The sequence below is a fragment of the Hippocampus comes genome, unplaced genomic scaffold (genome assembly GCF_001891065.2).
Source record: "Hippocampus comes isolate QL1 unplaced genomic scaffold, H_comes_QL1_v1.1 scaffold327, whole genome shotgun sequence".
Lineage (NCBI taxonomy): Eukaryota > Metazoa > Chordata > Actinopteri > Syngnathiformes > Syngnathidae > Hippocampus > Hippocampus comes.
In genome coordinates, this window is record NW_017806221.1 from 1,025,329 (window position 1) to 1,045,921 (window position 20,593).

At 41.5% G+C, this 20,593-nt stretch overlaps 1 protein-coding gene across 3 annotated transcripts in view; it reads left to right on the forward strand.

Moving 5' to 3' along the window:
* zfpm2a (zinc finger protein, FOG family member 2a) overlaps window positions 1-20,593 on the forward strand; it is a 114,780-nt gene that overhangs the window by 53,877 nt on the left and 40,310 nt on the right. For 2 of the 3 annotated variants that reach the window (XM_019856212.1, XM_019856214.1), the window contains 2 exons: window positions 1,940-2,064; window positions 18,689-18,800. In XM_019856212.1, the coding sequence (XP_019711771.1) occupies window positions 1,940-2,064; window positions 18,689-18,800 (237 nt within the window). The remainder of the gene's footprint in view (window positions 1-1,939; window positions 2,065-18,688; window positions 18,801-20,593) is intronic. The other variant, XM_019856213.1, reaches the window with a different exon arrangement.

The following is a 20,593-nucleotide window of genomic DNA, read 5'->3' on the forward strand; positions in this document are numbered from 1 at the left end:
TCTTGCGTGGCTGCCTGTGAGTGTGCATTTCTAATGTTCCCCTGGCCTACATCACAGACGTGATTGGGAGATTTAATTGTGGCTGCAGACTGTTCTCTACCCACTAAAAGCCCCCCCCCCCCCCAAAAAAAAAAAAAGGGGCTAAAAAAACCAGGGTAAAAAAAAAAAAAAAAAAGAAGAATAGCTGGCTGGAGGTTGGCTGAGCTGTGTGTCAAGTGGCGCTAAACAGCAACTTGCATCCAAGCGGTTAAAGGCCGCAGGTCTTATCTGAGGACAAACAGAATGCATCAAGCGGTGGCTGTTGATCTCGGTGATGACGACCAGCTGTGCACCGGTGTTTAATTATTTCTCCATAATGAGCTTACCCACCTTCCACTGCAGCAGCAGGCACACAAGAAGAGGGTGAAGAGGAGAAATGACTTCAAATCGCTTCACGTAGATGCATGCATACTTTTTCGCAGCTATAAAGACAAAGACTTCATGTCAGACTGTAGACAAAAAAATGTGACATTTGGGTTTCCCTAATATACCAGTGATCACAATTGATGAATCAGCACTGTTGACAAAGAAGGCGATTTGATGTTCAGATTATTTTCATGCATGGAGGAAGCATAATAGCATCGCAGCAGGCAGATAGAAGAGTGTGCTGTCGATACACATCTGGTATTTAAAAAGTACAGAAGACTCATAGAGCCAGTTCTGGTCCAGAAACATTGGAAAGTCACATCAGACCAGTGACAACACCACATTATAGGCCATTTCCACTCCATTTAATTCATAACCAATGTGTATACATGGTAATATACATTCTAATCCTTCGTGTGCTGTTATTAGAACCATTCCACTCGTATGTACTAGACATCACAACAACAAGCATAGCCGGCATATGGTATTACTTTTTCACTAGCCTATGGGTCAGTTCAATTCTGCAATTGTGTTTCTCTCCATTGCCTTCTGTATAGCTACACTTACATTTCAGTAGTGAATCATTCCACACAAATCAGAATGTCAGGAATGTCACATATCATCGATAATGGTTCAATACACGAACAGATCATAAACTAAGGGAGTGTGCTGTTGTATCGCTACTCTATTGTCACATTTTGAATGATCTAAAGTTAGGGGGAAGTATATATTTTTGGCGACGTTGCTTTCTGAACAACAATGACCATTGCTGTCTTAAATTGTAATCAATTAATAAAATAATTACATTTAAGAAAGGCTTGGGGATTTCCTGGACCAACTTTTGGTCAGAGTTTATCAAACTTGCCACAGTCTGTAGTTTAATGTGTGAGTTTGCCAGGAGAAGACCAAATCATTTGACAGTTGTGAGCTGCATTCTCTCTTTCTTTGTACAATACACAAACAAATGTGCCCCCATGGGGAAACATCCGCCTCAGTACACTGTGCAGCAGCCTGACTTGGAGTTCATCATAACTATTTGATTAAACACCATTCCTAAAATGTACACTCAATCTAAGAGATAAGATAGCTGGGGGGTGTCAGGGAGGTGAGCACCGGTAGTACTAACAGTGCTATCCGGTTTCACTGTTAATTAAGTGGAGCGCTGTTTAAAAAAAAAAATAAAAAAATAAAAAATAATGAGGGCCTTGCCTTCCTGGAATTACAAAAATAGTCCTTCCACTATCCAGCCTGCCGCCTGCAATGTCTCATCGAGATTATCTCAACAGACGACACCTTTCGAGTGACGTAACTGCACGATGCATCTGAGGCACACCATCAGATGGCTGCTTGCTTGATTTGTTTATCTATTTTGAAACTGCTTCGCTTTAACCTTTAAATGTTTATACCTCAGGGCCTGGAGACAATCATATGATGGTACATGTAGGTTTGATGGAACGTCACTGTGATTTGCCGTGGAAATCCTGGGCCACGTTGAGCGGTGCGGTTAACTATGATGGTTGTTGCGTGTTTACAGGAGAGCTGGACGCCTTCCTTAAAGATGGCGAGCGCCGGATCCACAGCCGTCAGCAGCTGCCTGTGGGAACGACTTGGGGACCCTTCGAAGGGAAGATTGAGATGGGTACCGAGAACAATACATTGGTATGTTCCTGGGGTAGTGGGTTAACAATTCTGTTCAATTACGGAGATGATTTTTAAAGTCTCTTGTCTTTACCTGAAGGTTTATAATGGCAATGTAGAGAACAATCTTTGGGCATTAATTAAGGCAATGACAGCCTTCATTTTTAATTTAGCAGATTAAAAAGTCAATGGCAAAATGAATTTAAATTAAGTGTTGGGTGGGCAGTCTGTTTTGGTTCTAGTTTTTTATGATGGTCTTGAGCATACCTACATATTAGAAATGTTGAAGATATGAAAGTATGTTTTAGTATTATCACTCCATAGTTGTATAAAAATCCGAATAAAAATATTGATTGCATAGTCAGAATAAAACTTACAAGTAATATTTTAACCATTTAGCCATTGACTCAACATTAAGTCCAAATGACCAATCTTAAGTGATGGATGTTGCTATCATTCAGAAGTATTTCACTCTTCTTGTGGATTGATTATAACGCATATCCAAACTATTTAAAACACTGCTGCCAACTACAACTAGATAAAAGTATGAATAACTTTTAAAAATGATTGAAACTCTCTACAAAAATGAATTACTTTTGTAAGCTTCCTTAAATAAGTCTTCATTTGGTCAAACTTACTAAAAAATTCAGGCCAGCAGACCATAGCAGAAAGCATTTCCCTCTTTTGGGGGGGTGCATCTCTTGAAACTATTAAATCTGCAATTTATACGGAAAACACCCTTCAGTTCAACTCAATTTAGAGAAATGAATTTGACCCAGAACTGGGTGGCGTTCTATCTTTGGTTTCCAAGATCCAGCCAAGATGAGTGTTGACCTGTTGCACTGGTGGAGAGAAGAGTCCTCCATGGGTTTGAGATGCTGTTCTACATTTGGTGTAATTAACAAATTCCGATTAAAACTGTAACCAGTCCCACATTCCTCGTGCAAGACACACCCAGTGTCTATCACCCCTATGGCTATAACAGTGCAACTTTATTTAACCATTTTTGGAGAAGTTTCAAATGTTTTCTAAGCTGTCCTCATCGTTTTATAGTCATCGGTAGCTGTAAATAGCCTCAGCCCTATGATAACCCTGAAATATGTCGGTTTCAGGCTAAAGTCACTTATTCTTGAATTTTACTGAATATCTCAAGTGGTTTTCCAAACAAACAAACAATTCCAAACGAAAATGAATTCCCCTGAAAGGTATCCAAGTCCAAACTGCAGCAGTCGCTAACGCTTCTCAAAAGATAACATTGATGACTTTTATTGAAAAAGTACCACCAACCGACTGGACAAAATGCTTCAGTTAATTGTTGATTCCTGCTCCTGGCAAGAGTGATGTGTTCTTAACGAAGTGCCCTCCGAGGACTTCATCACTACCTTGCAGATCCTTATTGGATTGTATCACTTTGTGGGCAAGTTCTGGTCATACGCTTTAATTGGCTGCACGGGGTTACAGAATATGCCAAACCTTCCTCGCAATTAAAAGCTAAGAATGAAGCTTCGGCATCTTACCTGTAAGGATCTCTGGTGTGGCTACTCTCACGGGACCCTTTCAGTGCTCTGCTTCTTGCCCTCCACTTTTCCGAGGTTCCATCTCTCATATGGATACAGGCTGTTAGCAGCTCCTCAGTATGTCTCATTAAAGGCTTGGTCAGCACCACATGCAGAATTGTCTTCGTGAGCTGAGTGAGTGGTTGTATTTTGGGGCGACATGGAGCTTGTTTCAACCACATTGCAACTCACTATGATCTAGTTCAAAATGGTTCACTGTCGGCTTGTGTTTAGATGAAAGTTCATCAGGGGGCAAAACGTGGAAAGTTTTACTCTGCCTGCAGAGCATGTGTTTTACCGACTAAAGAAGACCGAAGACGTCTTTGTGAACTTTTGCGACCTTGAACGAACACTGAGAAGAAAAAAAAAAAAGCTACATTCGCTACCGTTACAAACAGTCACAGAACGTTGCCACTTAGTGGGTTACAGCTTTCATTTTAATTAGTTTTTAGAAGTTATTTTTGAATGATTTGTTTTGGTTTCATTTTTATTAGTTTTGTTAGTTATTTATTAGTTAGTTATTATTATGTTAGTATTTTTTTTAATGTATGGAATATTTGTTGATTTCAAAAATGTTTTTAAAGTATTGTATAGTAAGTACAATTCCCAAACGACTGTTCGACCTTCCTTCCTCTCTGATGGAAAAGTAATATGTAAATAAATTCATTTAAAATTAACCCCGAAAGTTCATGTTTGATATTAATTGACAAAAATGAAAACAAAGGACATTTTCACTGTCATGACAGATAGTTTCAGGAAGTTTTGTAAATGTAAAATGTACTTTCAGTTCATTAGCATTTTTTTTAAAAGCATTTTGTTTTCAATTTAGTTCATTAACAAAAATGTTTTTCAGTTTTTGGGGTTTTTTTGTTTGTTTTCGATAACCATAAAAACCTTGGTGTGGGGCAATTTTAGATGTCACAGACCCTCCCAGAAAGCAGTAAACGCCCAGTTACACACACCGATGTGTTGTGATTGAACCTGATAAAATGGCTGCCATACACCGTAGCTTGCCATAAGAAGGTGCAACAAACATAGCAGAACATTGTCCAAATACAAAATACAAATTGCCGCCTTTCTGAAATTATGGCCTTGTATGCACTGCCAGGTTTTGTTGCATTCACCACATTACACTATCACTGACCGTTTCTCTCATCAGCACCGTGATTGCCGAGCATTTTAAAATTTATTTTACTCTTTCAAAATCTTGCCTGGCAACAATGACAATCACGGCCTATCACATTTGCCCATCCTGTCCCCACGTGTTGTTTCACGTCCATTCAGTTTAGTCTATGGGTGGACTGAAGTAAGGCTGCCATGCCCTCCAGGAAGGTAGTGTAAATGCAGCATTGGAAGCTGCAAATGGGTGCCGGAGCACAGGCTAGCCTGTTGTTACACATGCAATGGTTCGGCGGCCAATATGTGCTGGCTGCGATCGGATGACAGACCTCAGTCGCTGAGCAGACCGGAGTGATGATGGATACTGAGAAAGAACAAGGTGCAGAGTGGTGCATGCAATGTGCAAATGGGCCTGAAAAAAGACATATAACGCATGAAAAGGTGAGAATGAAACAAGAACATGGTGGGAAGAAAAAAAAAACAAAACTGAGGGATATAAACCACAACAGGAAATCTGATCATCTGCAGGAGAAAGACAGGGTCATATCTCAACCGTTTATCAAAGAGGATTTCACAGCTGATGGTTGTCTGTCACTGGTCTGCAGAGTTCATAGGCCCAGCTTGGCATTACAGTCACTGCTGTTACAGACAAGTGAACGACATCACATTGCACGGTGTTATGTGTGATTGATTACACTTTTGTATTTCATATGCATCATCATGGATGCAAGATTTGTCAGATACAGTACAGTCACATTAGGTTCACATGCACAATCAAACGAGGTCCAATGGGGATGTATATTACTTTACAACAATGAAAATGTTAATTTTGGTTTGACGGCGCGGTGTTCAACTGCTTAGCACGTCTGCCTCACAGTGCAGAGGTGCAGGGTTTGATTCCGGCTCCGGCCTTCCTGTGTGGAGTTTGCATGTTCTCCCCTTGCCTGCGTGGGTTTTCTCCAGGTACTGCACCATACTTCCACATTCCAAAAAACATGCATGGCAGGCTGATTGAACACTCTAAATTGTCCCTCGGTGTGATTGTGAGCGCGGATGGTTGTTCCTCTATGTGTGACCTGTGATTGGCGGGCAACCGGTTCAGGGTATCCCCCCCGCCTACTGCCCAAACACAACTGGGATAGGCTCCAGCATGACCCTCGTGAGGATAAGCATATTAAAAAATAGATGGATGGATAAATGGATGGATGGCTTCCTGGATATGGGAATGCTGGCCACTGCTGATGGTACTGAAGGTGTGTTCAAAGCAAAGGTAATACTTTCGGTCAAGAAGTACTATAGTACCTTCACTTACAAGTTTGATTTTCTCTCTGATCAAGCACATAACTGTTTACTCGCATGCCAATATTCTCCATTGAAATTAATTGCCATACCAACATTTTCTTACGTTTTAAAGAAAGATAAATAGCACTGTGTTGTATTCAAAATCAAACATAATAAAAGAGAATGTAAAGAAATACACGGGTTTTATACCATTTAATTATTGTGTGTTGTGAGAAGCAGGAAGACACAACAACTGTAGTGTTGTACGCTTGCTTTTTATGGAGTGTGGCCAGGGGAGTGACATCAAGAACTTACCGTAATAGTCAGCATGTTAGCATCTGGGTGAGAGTTTTGTCTACTGTAGCTCCTCTTTGTGAACACCTCATTTTATATTTTATGTCTTTGACGTTTTTTCCCCATTCAATAAATGGCTAAAATTGCATTTGCAATTGTTGCTCTCCTTGTTTTTTCTGAAGCTCGCTTATAACTCAAATCTATAAAAACACAATGCATTTATTTCTGAAATAATATATGTAACGATATAAACAAGATTTGGCATTGCTGCTATCCCTTCTCCATTACTCCTGCTCTTCTTTCGGTCTGACTAATCGAGCTGCCAGAGCACCGTCTCATCCCTCACTTCTCTCTCTGATCAATCAGACTATTAGAGTGCAATTACAGCAGCAGTCGTGGTGCAGGTGAGCGACAAGCGCATTCACGGCGCTGTAGAAAACACCTCCACTCAGCTCCTCGCACGCTCCAAATTAGCCCAAATTAATAGTGACACTCGGACATAAATGTCTGCAATCGGGGAGCTAAATGAACAGTCTGGGTCGAAGCTATTGAGTAGCAGGTGTCTTTAAAAGTGATAATTGCCGAGACTGGCCAGAACTGGGAGGAGAATGTGGCCCACAATTTGCCTGAAGTAAAAGGCCTGGCCCGCTTGAGCCTGGCTTCTGTTGTAGGTGTTAATAATTGATTTGGGGGCAAGCTATTAATGAGAGGCAGATTTCCAGCTCTGTTGTAAATGTGTTGATGAGGGTGTTGCTGTCTGTTGTAATGCCTTACCAATGCTAATTACAAGAGCTTAGTCAAGGTGCACTGTAATGAGTCTATAGAATTCCACTCCTGATGTGTTTTGAGGGCCTTTTAGAGTAAATTACACAGCAATTAAATGCAGAAGACATGCTTAATTGTCGATGAGAAATTTTGATATCTTGTCTTCCATCTTAATAATAACATTGTTGCACACCAGCAAATTATGATCAAATTAAAATAGAAATCAAAGCAATTCACAATTAATACAAGCAGCATGTGCTTGTGGGTCGTCAAAAAAAGATCCTCATATACATAATAATGATTTGGCACTATACCGCGACAATACTTTGGACATCAATATTCCATTTTTTGTACCTGTGCATTTAAATCAGCTTATATTTGGAGACGCTCATATCAGGCAAAGGTGGAGGAGCCATGCAATATATGTGAAGGCAGACATGTTAGTCGGTGTGCGTGTTTGTGTCGTGAACAGAGAGTTTTAGCTTGTCAACTACAAAAGAGCAAAAATGTCAAGATACTGTACTAATTTTCTCTTGGGAAAGAGAGAGAGAGACGTTGGGTTGACTGTCAGCCATTGGAGTCTGATTATGGTACAATTCACTACAAGGGTAGGAATCCGGGCATGTGTAACCACAAAAAAAAAATGCTCTAGAAATTATTCACCCCATCACTCAAGCCATTTATCTCACCCCTTTTTGCCCACCCTCTCCATCCAATATGTTTATTGTTAGCTAGCTCTAAACTTTAACAAGTGGTGGCGGAATTTTTCTGTTTTAGAAATTATATTTTTCTTCTTGTCATTGCTTCATTAATCAAGAGGAGGCATTCTGAAAAATGTTTTGTTTTGGTGGCTGCAATCTATTTTGTGTGCGTGTGTGTGTTGTAGTTAATCTGCGCCCGTGGCAGGTTTCCCCTCCGAAACGCAGCGCTAAGCAGCGGTATCGCAGGCCTATTGTTGTAGCCTCTGTCATAGCAAGGAGAGCCTGATGCAGGCCTGGGCTCGCCTGATAAGGAAAAGAGGATTCAACATGGCTGGAAAGGAGAATCAGTGGGACTTGAGAGTGGAGTATGGATGGGGCAGATGCACTCACTCGCTCTCACACACACACACACACACACACACACACACACACACACACACACACACACACACAGATACACAAATTTTCTACACATTTTTTCACACATGAGACAAGACACAAATCATTGCCATCATCACACTGGCAAATGCTCAGGCAATTATTTACAGTAACACCCGATTACATATGCAAGAAGGCACCCCAGGATAGGACCTATGGAACACAGTCTAAAATGACATCGACCCGTATACACAGCGACAAATATACATTCCTATTCAGAGTAACTGTTAATCTCAAAGAAACCAAAATGTGGAAGTACAAACTGATTTGTGTTGGTGTGTTTCTTTTCCATGCAACAGTCATAGACTCCTCCATCTGGTTGACAAACATCAGACGTTATCAGGACTAACAGGATTTGAATTTCTGTGGTGCACACCAACATTTTTGGCAGCAAGAGTGTGGTTTCATGTAATGAAGTAATGAGCCCGCATTTTCAGCAGAGAACCATTATGTGATTGCGGGCATCAATTATTCCTTGGGCTTAAACCAATATCAGGGCTGAGGTCCCTTCAGATGGGTACAATGGTAATTATTTGGCATGCTTTTCCCATCGTCGTCCTTGCATCCCTTGAAACATGCTGTTTAAATTTAAGCTATTACTATTATTATTATTATTAGCATTATTATCCATCCATCCATCCATTTTCTAATCCGTTTATCCTTGCAAGGGTTGCGGGCATGCTGGAGCCTATCCCTGCTGTCTTCGGACAGCAGGCGGGGTACACTCTGAACTGGTTGTCAGCCAATCGCAAGGCACACCTAGACGAACAACCATCCGCTCTCAAACTCACACCTCGGGACAATTTCGAGTGTTCCATTAATGGATGGATGAATGGATGTACCCTACTGTGATGATATTGATTTAAACATCCACAAGATTGGTATTATTTGCACGGCTCTACACTAGCTCTTGCACTGGTAGCACTGGTGCGACCAACTGAAAAAGTTAGTCGCACCAGCACCAGATTTAGTTGCACCCTTTTTTGGGGGAGGTGCAGCATGAGTATACGGTATTTGCTCTCGGGTCAAGGCAAAGCAACACATCATTATAATATAATGATCGGTCTGACCTTTTTTAAAATTAATGCAATAAAAATATTTCAAATACCTAGCCATATGCATAATTTCAACAACTACTTCACAACATAACCAATATAAAACATACTGTTTAATAAGTGTTCATAAGTGTGCTCTGACAGTGTCCATTGAAAGCAATCTGATGTTTATAAATAGTTCAGAATTTGGTGTGAGTTCAAGTATACCTAATGTTGAGGCCATTCCTTCATTGAACTCAACCAAACTTCCACATTGCCCGTTTGGACAAAATGCAATATGTCTCCCCAAATGAATGATTATTCAACACGTCAATACACAGCAGACCTCCACTGAAGCAAAGGCACAAGCAGAAGAAGCAAAGTGAGAGAAAAATGAAACGAGTTTGAACGGTGCCAGCTGCTGTTCCATCTGTCGCCATCATGGCTTTTCTTGTGATATGTTAAAACAACTTCCTTGACAAGTGCTGCAGATAATTCTTGATTGTTTACATTTGAAAGCCCCTGCTCGTGGGCAGTGCTGCGGTGCAGTGGCCGTATGGAGTGGGCATGAGTTTTATGTGCCTGTGTGTTTTCTCTTCAAGTGCTCGGAAGAGCAGAAACCAAACTATATTCATGAGTGCAAATTTTGGTGTGGTTCTCCAATGAGCATCACAGGTTGTTTTAGGTGCTATTTTTTTTTTTTCTGCCAGCCCACTGACCTCATGGATAAACTTAATGATTCACAGGACATCTCGGCTAAGTAGGGCCCACGGGCCACATCCAGCTATCCACAGTCTTTGTAGCTTTTAAAAAGTCAAACTATAACGTCAAGCATGTGCTGCGTTTATTTTGATGTGACTGCGTGTTGGTGGGGCAAGCAAACACGAGCAGTAACTTGGTTTCAGTGTTGCTGAAATAAATGCAGTATATCTTTGCTGTATTCAGTGACTTATGACCATTCAAGCAACTAGTTTTGAACAAAAAAGGCAAAGTTGTCTTATTTTCTGCACAGTGGAGGGAAGAGAGGAATTTTCTCTGGTGCAGATTTGAGAGTCCTCAGCTAATTGTGGTTTGAGCTCATAATGTCAGTCCACTTTAAAAATAGAGAAAAAATATGGACACTGCTGCTGATTTTTTTGGGGGGGCTGAATGTTCACAAACTAGTGCTTTATTGTTAATATGTGAAGATGCATCATTTTGATGTGACTGATTAGAAATTTATTCACCAGATCTTTTCATTTTTATTGTCTAATTACAACACATTATACCAGGGATATATAAGTGGCAAAACTTACTGCTTCATGAAATTCACATTTAACACAATTGTGTTAGCATGTTGGTGTGCCCCTCAGTAACAGTTTCAGTTTTTCACATGGAAGATTTAAAAAATTGATTGCCCATCTCTGACGTGTAATCTGACACCCCTTGAGTCTAGCAGCCATTCGCGTGAGAGCCAGCATAGTCAAAGGACGCGCCACAACGGTTGTTCATACGTTGCAATGCACAGCGATGCCACCTTTAAAATATAAGCCCCACAAGTAATATTTATTCAGAAGTTGACCCGAGAAAGCAATCGTTATGACTGCTGACTTGACTTTGACTTTTTGACTGTAGGCTGCGCTGCCTACGGTCACTGAGCTGCAATATGCTTGGAACATAAATGTGCACTGAGGCAATCAAATCTGGCACGCACACTATTTTCACTGAGCATGTGCACTTGCGCGCCATTTCTGCGCATCCCTGAGTATATTCATAGTAGATACTGCATTTCATATTATTAGTCTTTGACAGTCCTGAAACTATTGGTCAACCATCCATGGTATACTTTGTCATCTCGCCATCGAGTTTGTATACCTGGTGTCCTCATTAGAGTTGCGGGTGAGCTAGAGCCCATCCCAGCCAACTTTGAGTGAGTCATTATTTTAAAATATAATTAGTCTGCAATTACCCTCAGAGGCATGTTTTTTTTTTTTTTTTTTGTGAGAAGGAACTAAAGTAGTGGTTCCCAAACGTTCTTTGCTTTTGTACACATCAACGCTTTTGTTATAGCAGGGGTACCGCCTAACTTCAAAGTGCTGATAGTTTTCCAAAAGTAGAACATAACATAACGATGTCCTGGCTTTAGCCCTCTCAGCCGAAGCATTATTGTCGCAAGACCTTCCATAGAGACAAGAATTCTTGATGGATGGTCAACCAACTCCAATGACTTTAAACCCAAAAAAGAATAGATTATCATGGAAGATAAGAAAAAAGATGGTTGCGGAGAATATGGTCTGGATTGTTTCCATTCACTCCCATCTGAGTCTCATTAGATGGATGAGTATGTGGCTGTCAAAGTACAATATTACACCACTGAGTTGTCAGCAAACTAATTGGGTAGCAAAGACCATTTCCAACCCAGGGATCCAATCTTTTAGAAGTCCATGTGCTGAGACTCTGATAAGAGAGTTCACGTCTAATGCATTTAGTAAGAGATAAGGTCTTTCTCATATTTACTTAACTTTGTGTAAATATTGTTGGTCTTTTGCAGTGGATTAAGTAAGACGAAATTTCCCAAAAGTGCACCCAGTGATGAACGTACAGAACGCTGCAGCACACTGCAGATGATCAGGCGGTATATCATAAATCATCATCTTCTTTGATTTGTAGTTTGTTTTTTGTTTTTGCTAGAAATTCAGTTAGCAGTGCATTCCATGCCTTTCACTTCACCGTTTTGAGGGATTTCCGCTGTTAAATCTCATTGATATTCTGTAGATGTAGGACCCAATTTATGAATCAAAAAGTGAGATTGGCTGCTCAGAGAGAGCCTCCTGAAATATAAAAGCACACACAGAGGGATGCAATTCTAATACAACGTGAAATTTCTGAGTCACCCAGAGAAAGAAGGGAGTTCAAAAGAATATTAAACCTAAAGGGGGGGCAGAGAGGTTTATCTAAAGTCAAGGACTTTATTTCAGAATCATGCCCACCATTTTATTTTTGTCTATATTTACAGCGTCTGACTGATGTGTGCGGTTATGAGGCCAGGGGATTTATTATGACCCCACTGACTGATTGACTCCTGAGTTCCCTTTCATCCTCTCTGGGGATATCCACATGTTTATTCCCAACAGGGGGAGAGTAGATCCGTCTTGAGAATATGTCACCTGCCACCTTGGCCCCCAGGGACTGCGTTAATATCCGTACATGTGAACATTACTGGCTCAGAGTTTCCTATTATGGCGCCTCACACAACTTCTCCCTGCATGCTCTGGCAGGGAGGCCTTACACATAGTACATGCAAAAGATCAAACAACCTCACCAATTGAATTCAAATGGGAAATTTCTTGTAATGCATAAAGTGAGCAGTGAAGCGACGGGGATGTTCTCTGACCAGAGCAATACAGAGGAAGCGCATGTTTGAACATGTACCTCCAAGCTATGATTAAGACCTGCAGCACAAGCATTACAAATGTCCGTCTCTTGTTTAACATTTCAAATCAAGTATCTTGCAAAAATGTTCCGCAGAGCAGAACTCGGCGGTAAAGTTGAATTGAACATGTCGCCGCTACGTTTGGGAGATTGTAGAATCATTTGGTGGGTGGAGGAAAGTGGTGATGGAGGTAGAAAGGAAAGGAGGCATGCTCACTGTTCAACTTTTTGACTCTGGAAGTGCACCTCAAAGTGTCTGTAGCGGGTCTTAAAAACAGAGACTCCTGTCTCCGTCTACATTCTTAACTGTATGTATTTAGCCTTTCTTTGTTTACGATTCATCCTTAGTCCTTGACTCTTTTCTGTTTGAATTGACTTCTCTGTAGATAACAATATAATTTTGAGATGGATTGTTGATAATTTGTCCTTGTTGTGTAAGCAAAATCCTGGGTAAGCGCTCATTTGTCTGCTTTATTAGCACTCGCTGTATGTCTGAAGCAGAGTAAACTGCATGCCTTGCCACCCATGGTCAATATAAATACCACCCTGTGTGAGCATTTCATTGAGGGTGAAATAAGCAATAGCTTAATGCTGCATTTGTACTTTGATGCTTACAGTCCAGCCAGTGGGATAAAAGGTGAATTAAATGAGGAAAATATTTTTGCCTTATAGCGCGGCCATGATAGCAACCGCGGAAGCATGTGTGTCCCTTCAAAGATTCTGGCAACAGCAGTGACTCTCTCAATTTAATCGATTTTAAAATGAAAAGTCAATTTAAGAAAGTTGAAAAGAGAACGATGGGCACAGGGAAGGGTGGGGGGTAGCATTCTCTTGCACTCAAGCAGTAAACTAACTGCCGCGCAGAGCAGGCAGAGATTTCAGCTGAATTATCTCCCACCTCACATTTGCTCTTAGGCAAGCAGTTTAAAAGCCAAGCGATTGAGCCAGTGATCCAATTTGAAATGCAGAAATGATTAGAGCAGCTTGCCTCATTTCATATCGAAATTCTCTGATTTATGACAGGGCACCAGCCAAGATCTATCTCTAAAGGGAATTAGTGTGCAATTCCTGCGTATTTCCGTTATTTAGTCTCCCAGCCGCAGATGCTGTAGCCTTGGAGAGGGGCTGTAAAAGGAATTGAAGCATTACGTAGGTATCTTTTCATCTCAGCCAGATGTAACCATGGCCATTCATATGAGGCATTACCCATTTTGTGTCCCATGTTGGCATACAACCTTGTTTCTGGGAGCAAGGAAAAATGAAAACTATGTCTCACTTAACTACGCATATACATATACACCATTTTTGGGAACACGAATAGCAGTGAGATACGGGCTGCAAGGTTAGCTTTGGCCAATTACTGTATTTGAAAAAAAAAAAAAAGGCCCTTGCAACCCATCCATCCTTGAAGCTAAGAAAATATTAAAACGCGTGGCGATAACGAGGGCTAGAGGAAAATCTCTCTTAATGAAATTTCCAGTTGACCACATGCAATTTGTTTCATCGCGGTGAACAACTAATTGCAATGGACGTTATCAAGGTGTGAGTGTGCTGTCTGCTGTAAACTGACTGGTAAAACAGCTACAAATCCTTTATCCTCACTCCTCACTGTTGGAAACAAATAAACCTGCCAGCACTACATTAGCTTGTTTCTCTTATTTGTGCTGTTAATGTAATCTAGAAGGCATTTGTGAAATGAGAAAGTCAGCTGTGCTGATCCACAGTGTTGTTCGGATAATATTTCAGTTTGACTTCATATTCCAAAAGACTTGAGAGTGGCTGTTTTGTTCCGTGACCCTGTTTGTAACCCAAAATGTTAGTAAACAGAGGTGATCAAGTTTATTGAAATGAATGGAAATGCAAATAATCCACTTCAAATGATGTTCTATTTATCATTGTCAGAGCACAGTTAAAAATGAATACACTACGATATACAAACCCAATTTCAATGAAGTTGGGACGTTGTGTTGAACATAAATACAAATAGAATACAATGATTTTTAAAATCATGTTCAAGCTACATTTAATTGAATACACTGCAAAGAAAAGATATTTCATGTAATGTTTAATGTAAAAAGCCAGCTAACTGACAGGGGATAGTCGGTGCCCTGGTGATAAAGTCGTGACTTTAAAAGGGATGCAACAATGTCCAGACTTGCTTGGCTTTTCTCACTGATTTTTCGAATTCTGTCACTGTGACAACAAAGTGTGTCGTTAGGTGTGGCTGCATATTGAGCCCACAGTCTGAAATTTGTGAATTGCGAAGCCCAACAAGTCAACAGCTAAATATACAACTATACAACTACAATATATAATAAGCCTTTGGATCCGTGCATGTGGCGCCGACAGCAAACACATCACTCAACACAAATATCACATAAATACGGGGTTGCTCACTTTTCCGCTTTGATGTATTGATTTGGCCATTGTTGTCCCACCCTGACTTGTAAGTGGTACATTTATGCTTACCCAGCAGCCAAATCATGGACGGAGAAACTCGTTGTGGGTATGTTCTTTAGTGTAAATTAGCGGCACTGTTATGTCACAGTGTGTGGAATTTCACTCATCGACACCTTTTTGTGAGGGGGCAAATTTAATTTCACACTTGATGGGTGGGCCAGCACCCCAGAGACCCAATTGTTTGCGTACAAAAAATTCAAAAGTACATCTTCCGTAATATGTTCTCTTTAAAGTCAACGAATGTCATGAGATATTCAGACAGAGCGGTTTAGATCTCTCAGTTGTCTAAATCCTGTAGCCCTGGGATCAGAAGACGAATCCAGTGCAAGTCCGTGACCTTGGTGGGAGGAGCAAAAAAAAAAAAAGGCCTGAGGAAAATAATCATTCCCACCAAGGTTCGTATCGATTTCACCTGCCCTGACCACGGAGCGGGTTAAGAGCAGCCACTGGTGGTGAAATGGTCAGCGGTGATATCATTAGCTTGTTGTTTACACTGGGAAGCTGGGAGTTAGAGGCAGGCTGAGTGTCACAAGACACTTTCTTCTTTACCTCCTTCAGCTGATCAGAGGATCATGGTATCAAGGAGGGATTAGTAGCGACTTGGGATTTGTGTGATTGGTTAATTTATTGCGGCGATGGCAGGTCTTTCATCTATGGCAACATTTAATCAGCGCAGCCACAGAGGCTATTACAGGTTAGCTCCTTTCTGGAGTCAGTCCGGCTGTGCCATCAGCTCTATCACAATTCCCCTGAAATTTCCAAATTATCTGGAACAGGCTTTAGCTTCTCCGTAATAAAAATTAGAACAGATTCCTGATAGAAGCTTTTGCTCACACAGGGCCAATTATAAATAGTGCAGCCCTGCCTTGGAAGACGGAAGGGGGAGGGAGAAAAAAAATCCAACTCTGAGAGATGTGCACGGAACTTATCGTTCAACCCCTGCTCTGCTCTGATCCAAATCCGTGTGGCTGAAAATTTATATTAGATTTTATCACAGACGCCTAAGTCTCCAAAAATCAATGAAGGTTATCTTTTATGTTGCAGCAACTTGTGGAAATATTGATTTTCATTTTATGGCGAATTTGGAGCATCAGTTTGTAATCACTTCCTCGCTGACTACACTGTTTGGGTCGGTGTATCTCTTACACGAGGAAAGGTAACAGAGCCCAAGAAAAAAAGCAAGAGAGTATTGAAACCACTGAGGTGAAGGCAGAGGGCGGATATACAGTAACACACAATTTGTTTGCGCGTGTGTGTCAGGAGCTGAGCAGGTTCTATCATCTATCAAGTGTGTTTTTATTGGCTTGTAATTAGAAATGATATCAACCCCCACGTCATGTTTAGTTAACATTAGTGTATACATTTAGTCTAGCACACATGTATGCTGGATGGAGGGCGAGTTTGTTTCCATAAAACCAGTTCATCATTTTCTCCCTGGCTTCAGGGAAATTGTAATTTTCTGCCTGTCAATCTGCATTTCTCTGCATAGTAGCCACTAAGGCCAACTGATCCGGTTGTACAAATGTTTTCATTTGCATTTGCAAACACTCCTCCCTGCAGTGACGCCACACTATCTTAATCCTAAATATGTTGCCCGCACTTGCTCTTGTGCATCTCTTTGTCTTTGTGGCGGCTGTTACATGCATGCTTCCAAGGCACAATTTTGTCACTGTGGATGAGTTATGTAAATCTGCAGTAAGAAACTGTCATCACTTGTTTGCTACAAGGGTGAAGCCAAGTAGACTGGAATTGACGGTTCAGTCAGTAATTTGTAATTACCACTCTGACAAAATTAAAGCAACAAATAGAAAGAGTTGTGAGAACAATGTCTAACACTTAGAAGTCAAGTTAGGGTGGTTTTCAGTCTATGTGGGCTACGTCGGGAGCAGCTGGAATATCATAAATTCCCAAAGGCTCTGGGGGATGGCAGAAAGGCCTCTCGCTGCTGAATAAGAGATGGCTCCAGTCTGGAGATCTAAGAAAGGGTTAATCTGATTCCCATTTCAGATAGTCGTCCTAGCAACAATCGGCCGGTCTGCTCTGCTTCTTTGACAGGGGTGTGAGATTTTCAGGTTAGCCAGATAGAGGACTTTATTGTGAGGCTAATTTAAAATGTGAAATCCAGGATGACTTAAATTACAGAGGTCGTCTTTCTCTCATCTGCTGCCAAGGCGGGATAAGATGATGCCAAGAGAAGAAATAAGAGTATCAACCATGCAATTTACTGTCTGTTTTTTTTTATCGCTTTGGCGGTGCAGTTTCTGCAGAGGAATATACTCTAGGGGAATTATATATAAATAGAACATCCTCATTTGGAGCCCATATTTGTTTTACAATTCCATACAAAATCGCAAACAGATTTTTGTTGTCTCCGTGAGATTTTTTCGCCCTTTCCTCTAAAAAAAAAAAAAAAAAGTCTGTTTGTCCTCTAGCCTGTGACTAGATAGAGTTCATGAAAAGAGAAATGGGTGGGGGGGCTGAGGAGGGAGAGGAAAAGGAGGGCATGCAGACACACTGCCCCAGCACAGCACTCATCTTATGTGCATATCTTTGCCAATTCAGACCTTTAACATGCTCAAGTGACATTTGCATTCATCCTTGAAGGTTGTTGCCAAGCTCAGAAATAAGTAAAAGGCGTGCGAAAAGACGAGTTTATTTTCCAATGCATTATGCAGATGGACAGCATTGGGATGGCACGCCAACCCATTTTCGCAAGCCATTACTAGTTTTGTAACACGCAAATAAAAGAAGGGCCTCAGGGTCGAAAAGTAATGGCATTGACGTTCTGACAGTTTTCCTTGAAGTAATAGACTTGTGTGCTCAGGTGCACACTCAACAACAGCATTCCACAAAGCACTAAACGAAAGCGAGCATCGGAGAAAAAGAAGCATATGATAGGCGAGTAAATGCGGCAAGCACAGACTGTGGCACTCTCACACGCAAGCCTATTAAAAGGATGTTGTACTCTATCTGTCTCTTTTCTTTTTCCACTACCCCCCCCCAAAAAAAACATGTTTGACCTCTGACCAAGAAGAAAAATGACTTTACACATTCAGTATAATTTTTCAGCATATTATAAAAGCTCTGACCTCAATCGCCCTTTGAAATAGATACTGATTCTTTAAATTCTTCCCTGCTTGTTTCAGGAAATAGTGAGATCCTGCTGATAGCGTGGTACAATGTGCCCAAAGTTCACCACAGAACACTCCCTTCCTTCTTTCTGAAAGTCATCACCCCTTTTCCTCATACTTTCTTCATTTCAGAGGAACCAGAGAGTCTCGTGTAAATCTCTTTGAGGTCCTTGATTTTCAATTACTTCTTTTTGAGTCAACGCACTCTCGTCTTTTGCCTAATTTTTCCCCTCCTTTCCAACCACAAATACAGCCTTTTGTCAGGGGGGCCATCACCAATATATACTGTACCCTACCCATCCCTTTCATGTTTAGAAAAGGATTCGATGGGCTGTCAAATTATCTGGATACGACCGACCATTCAGAGCAGAGGATGCGTAAATCGTTGGTTATTAGTGTTTCTCTAATCACCAAAATAGGCAAATGATTAATGTTTGTTATCTGCCCCCTTCCAGAAGACGAAGAGCACGGTCCCGGTGGTGCTGAGCGCCGGCCCCAAGTGGCTGCTGGATGTGACTTGGCAGGGAGCAGAGGACAACAAAAACAACTGTGTGGTGTACAGCAAAGGTAAGCAAGCAACACTTGAATGGTGTTATCTCTCCACACTGCAACACAGCACAGCATAGCATCGCCGCTAAAACACAGACGCTCCTCCATCCACTCAACTCCCACCTGCCTGTCTACTGGTCTTGTACTCTCTCTCTCGTGCGCTCCTCGCTTCTCTGAGCCACACACGCGCTCAAATGTTCAGAGGAGCAGGGCCGTGAGAATGAGCGCACAGCATTACGTGCACACACTCAGTTGCTATCTGTTTTCCTCATCTAGCAAGTAAGTTATATCATCAAAACCCTGATCAAGAACTGAGAAACATCACTTGACACAGAAAGCTAATTGTTTCTAGATGTCACTGCTGTAATGAATACCCCGCCTCTTTTATATTGTCTTAGAGGAGATAAAGAACAGAAGTGAGGTGGGGTTGCCACTGCTTCATTTGTTCCTTTTCTTCCACTCTGTACAGGTAAATACAATAATGCAGTGAGACTTTTACAGAGTTGTCTAAATGTCTGAGGTCGTCATGTGCTGGGTTTTCTCCAAGTACTGTGGTTTCCTCCCACATTCCGAAAAGCGCGGTAGGTTGATTGGACACTCTAAATTGTCCCTAAGTTATTATTATTAAGTGTGACTGTGAGTGTTAATGGTTGTTATGTGTGTGCCCGATTGGCCGGCAACCAGTTCAGGTTGTACCCCGCCTACTGGCGAAGACGGTTGGGATAGGCTCCAGCACGCCCTTGTGGGGATAAGCAGATTAGAAAATGGATGGATGGACTGCTAGAGTTGTATAGAAAAAAAAAATTTGATTTCCGTGAATCTTTTCAGAAGGGTGGCGGATCGGTAACAAATAATCAATATGAATAATTAATTAAAGGATCTGATCAACATATTTGAATTCATTGTCAGTGAGACACTTGAAGGCCTAACGCCAGGGGCGCGATGAGCTGTGTAAATCTGCACAGAGGCAGGCTAGACAGGGTGTTGGTATTTTCCTCGACGCGCCCCTATAAAAAAGGGCAGTTTGCACCATCGGGGATGTGAAAGCAGGCAACTCCATTTGCCGCCAACTAAAGCAGCTCCTCTCAGTCCCTTTAAAAGACGGCACACTCACATCTCATACATGGAGAGATCTGTGTGCGGAAACAGAAGCAGCAATCCATGCTTGACCAAAACGTTGTCACTGCTCTTTGTCAGTGTGGCAACAGACAATGTAAGCGCTTACCCTCATTGAATACGGAATGAGCTACAGGTGACCAGCCTCCCATCCCCACCCGGTTGTGTGCCGCCCCCCAGAGCTGCGTGCCCGTTCATACCAACTTTCAGCAACCAAAATGTCAGATGTATTGTCAAAGGACATGCCCTCACTACGATGGAACATCCAGCATGGCGCCAAATTCCCAAACGGGCGCGGCGAGGCTTTCCCCTCCACAAAAATCAGGATATGACAGCATTTCTGCATGCGGCATCTACAAAACTAGAGTCCTAAAACGTGTTGGACATTGTACGCAAGATGCTTACAAGTGTGAAGATCACTGACACTTTTATTAGAGGCTAATAAAAATGTGAGATTTCTGCAGTCATAATTGGGTCTTGATGGGTGTTAAGTGAGAGAAGCAAAATGAATACATCAACAAACCATATGTGTTCAGGATCGCACGGGGTGAAGCGAAGAAACTCCACTTCTCACTCTTCAAAAATGATTACCCCGTGACAATACCCCCAAAGCTGAAATGGAGAGTCTTCTTCCTCAAAGTGAATAAATGGCAGGAGTGGGATTTGCAACCCGGCTTTTCAGTCTCCCAATTCTC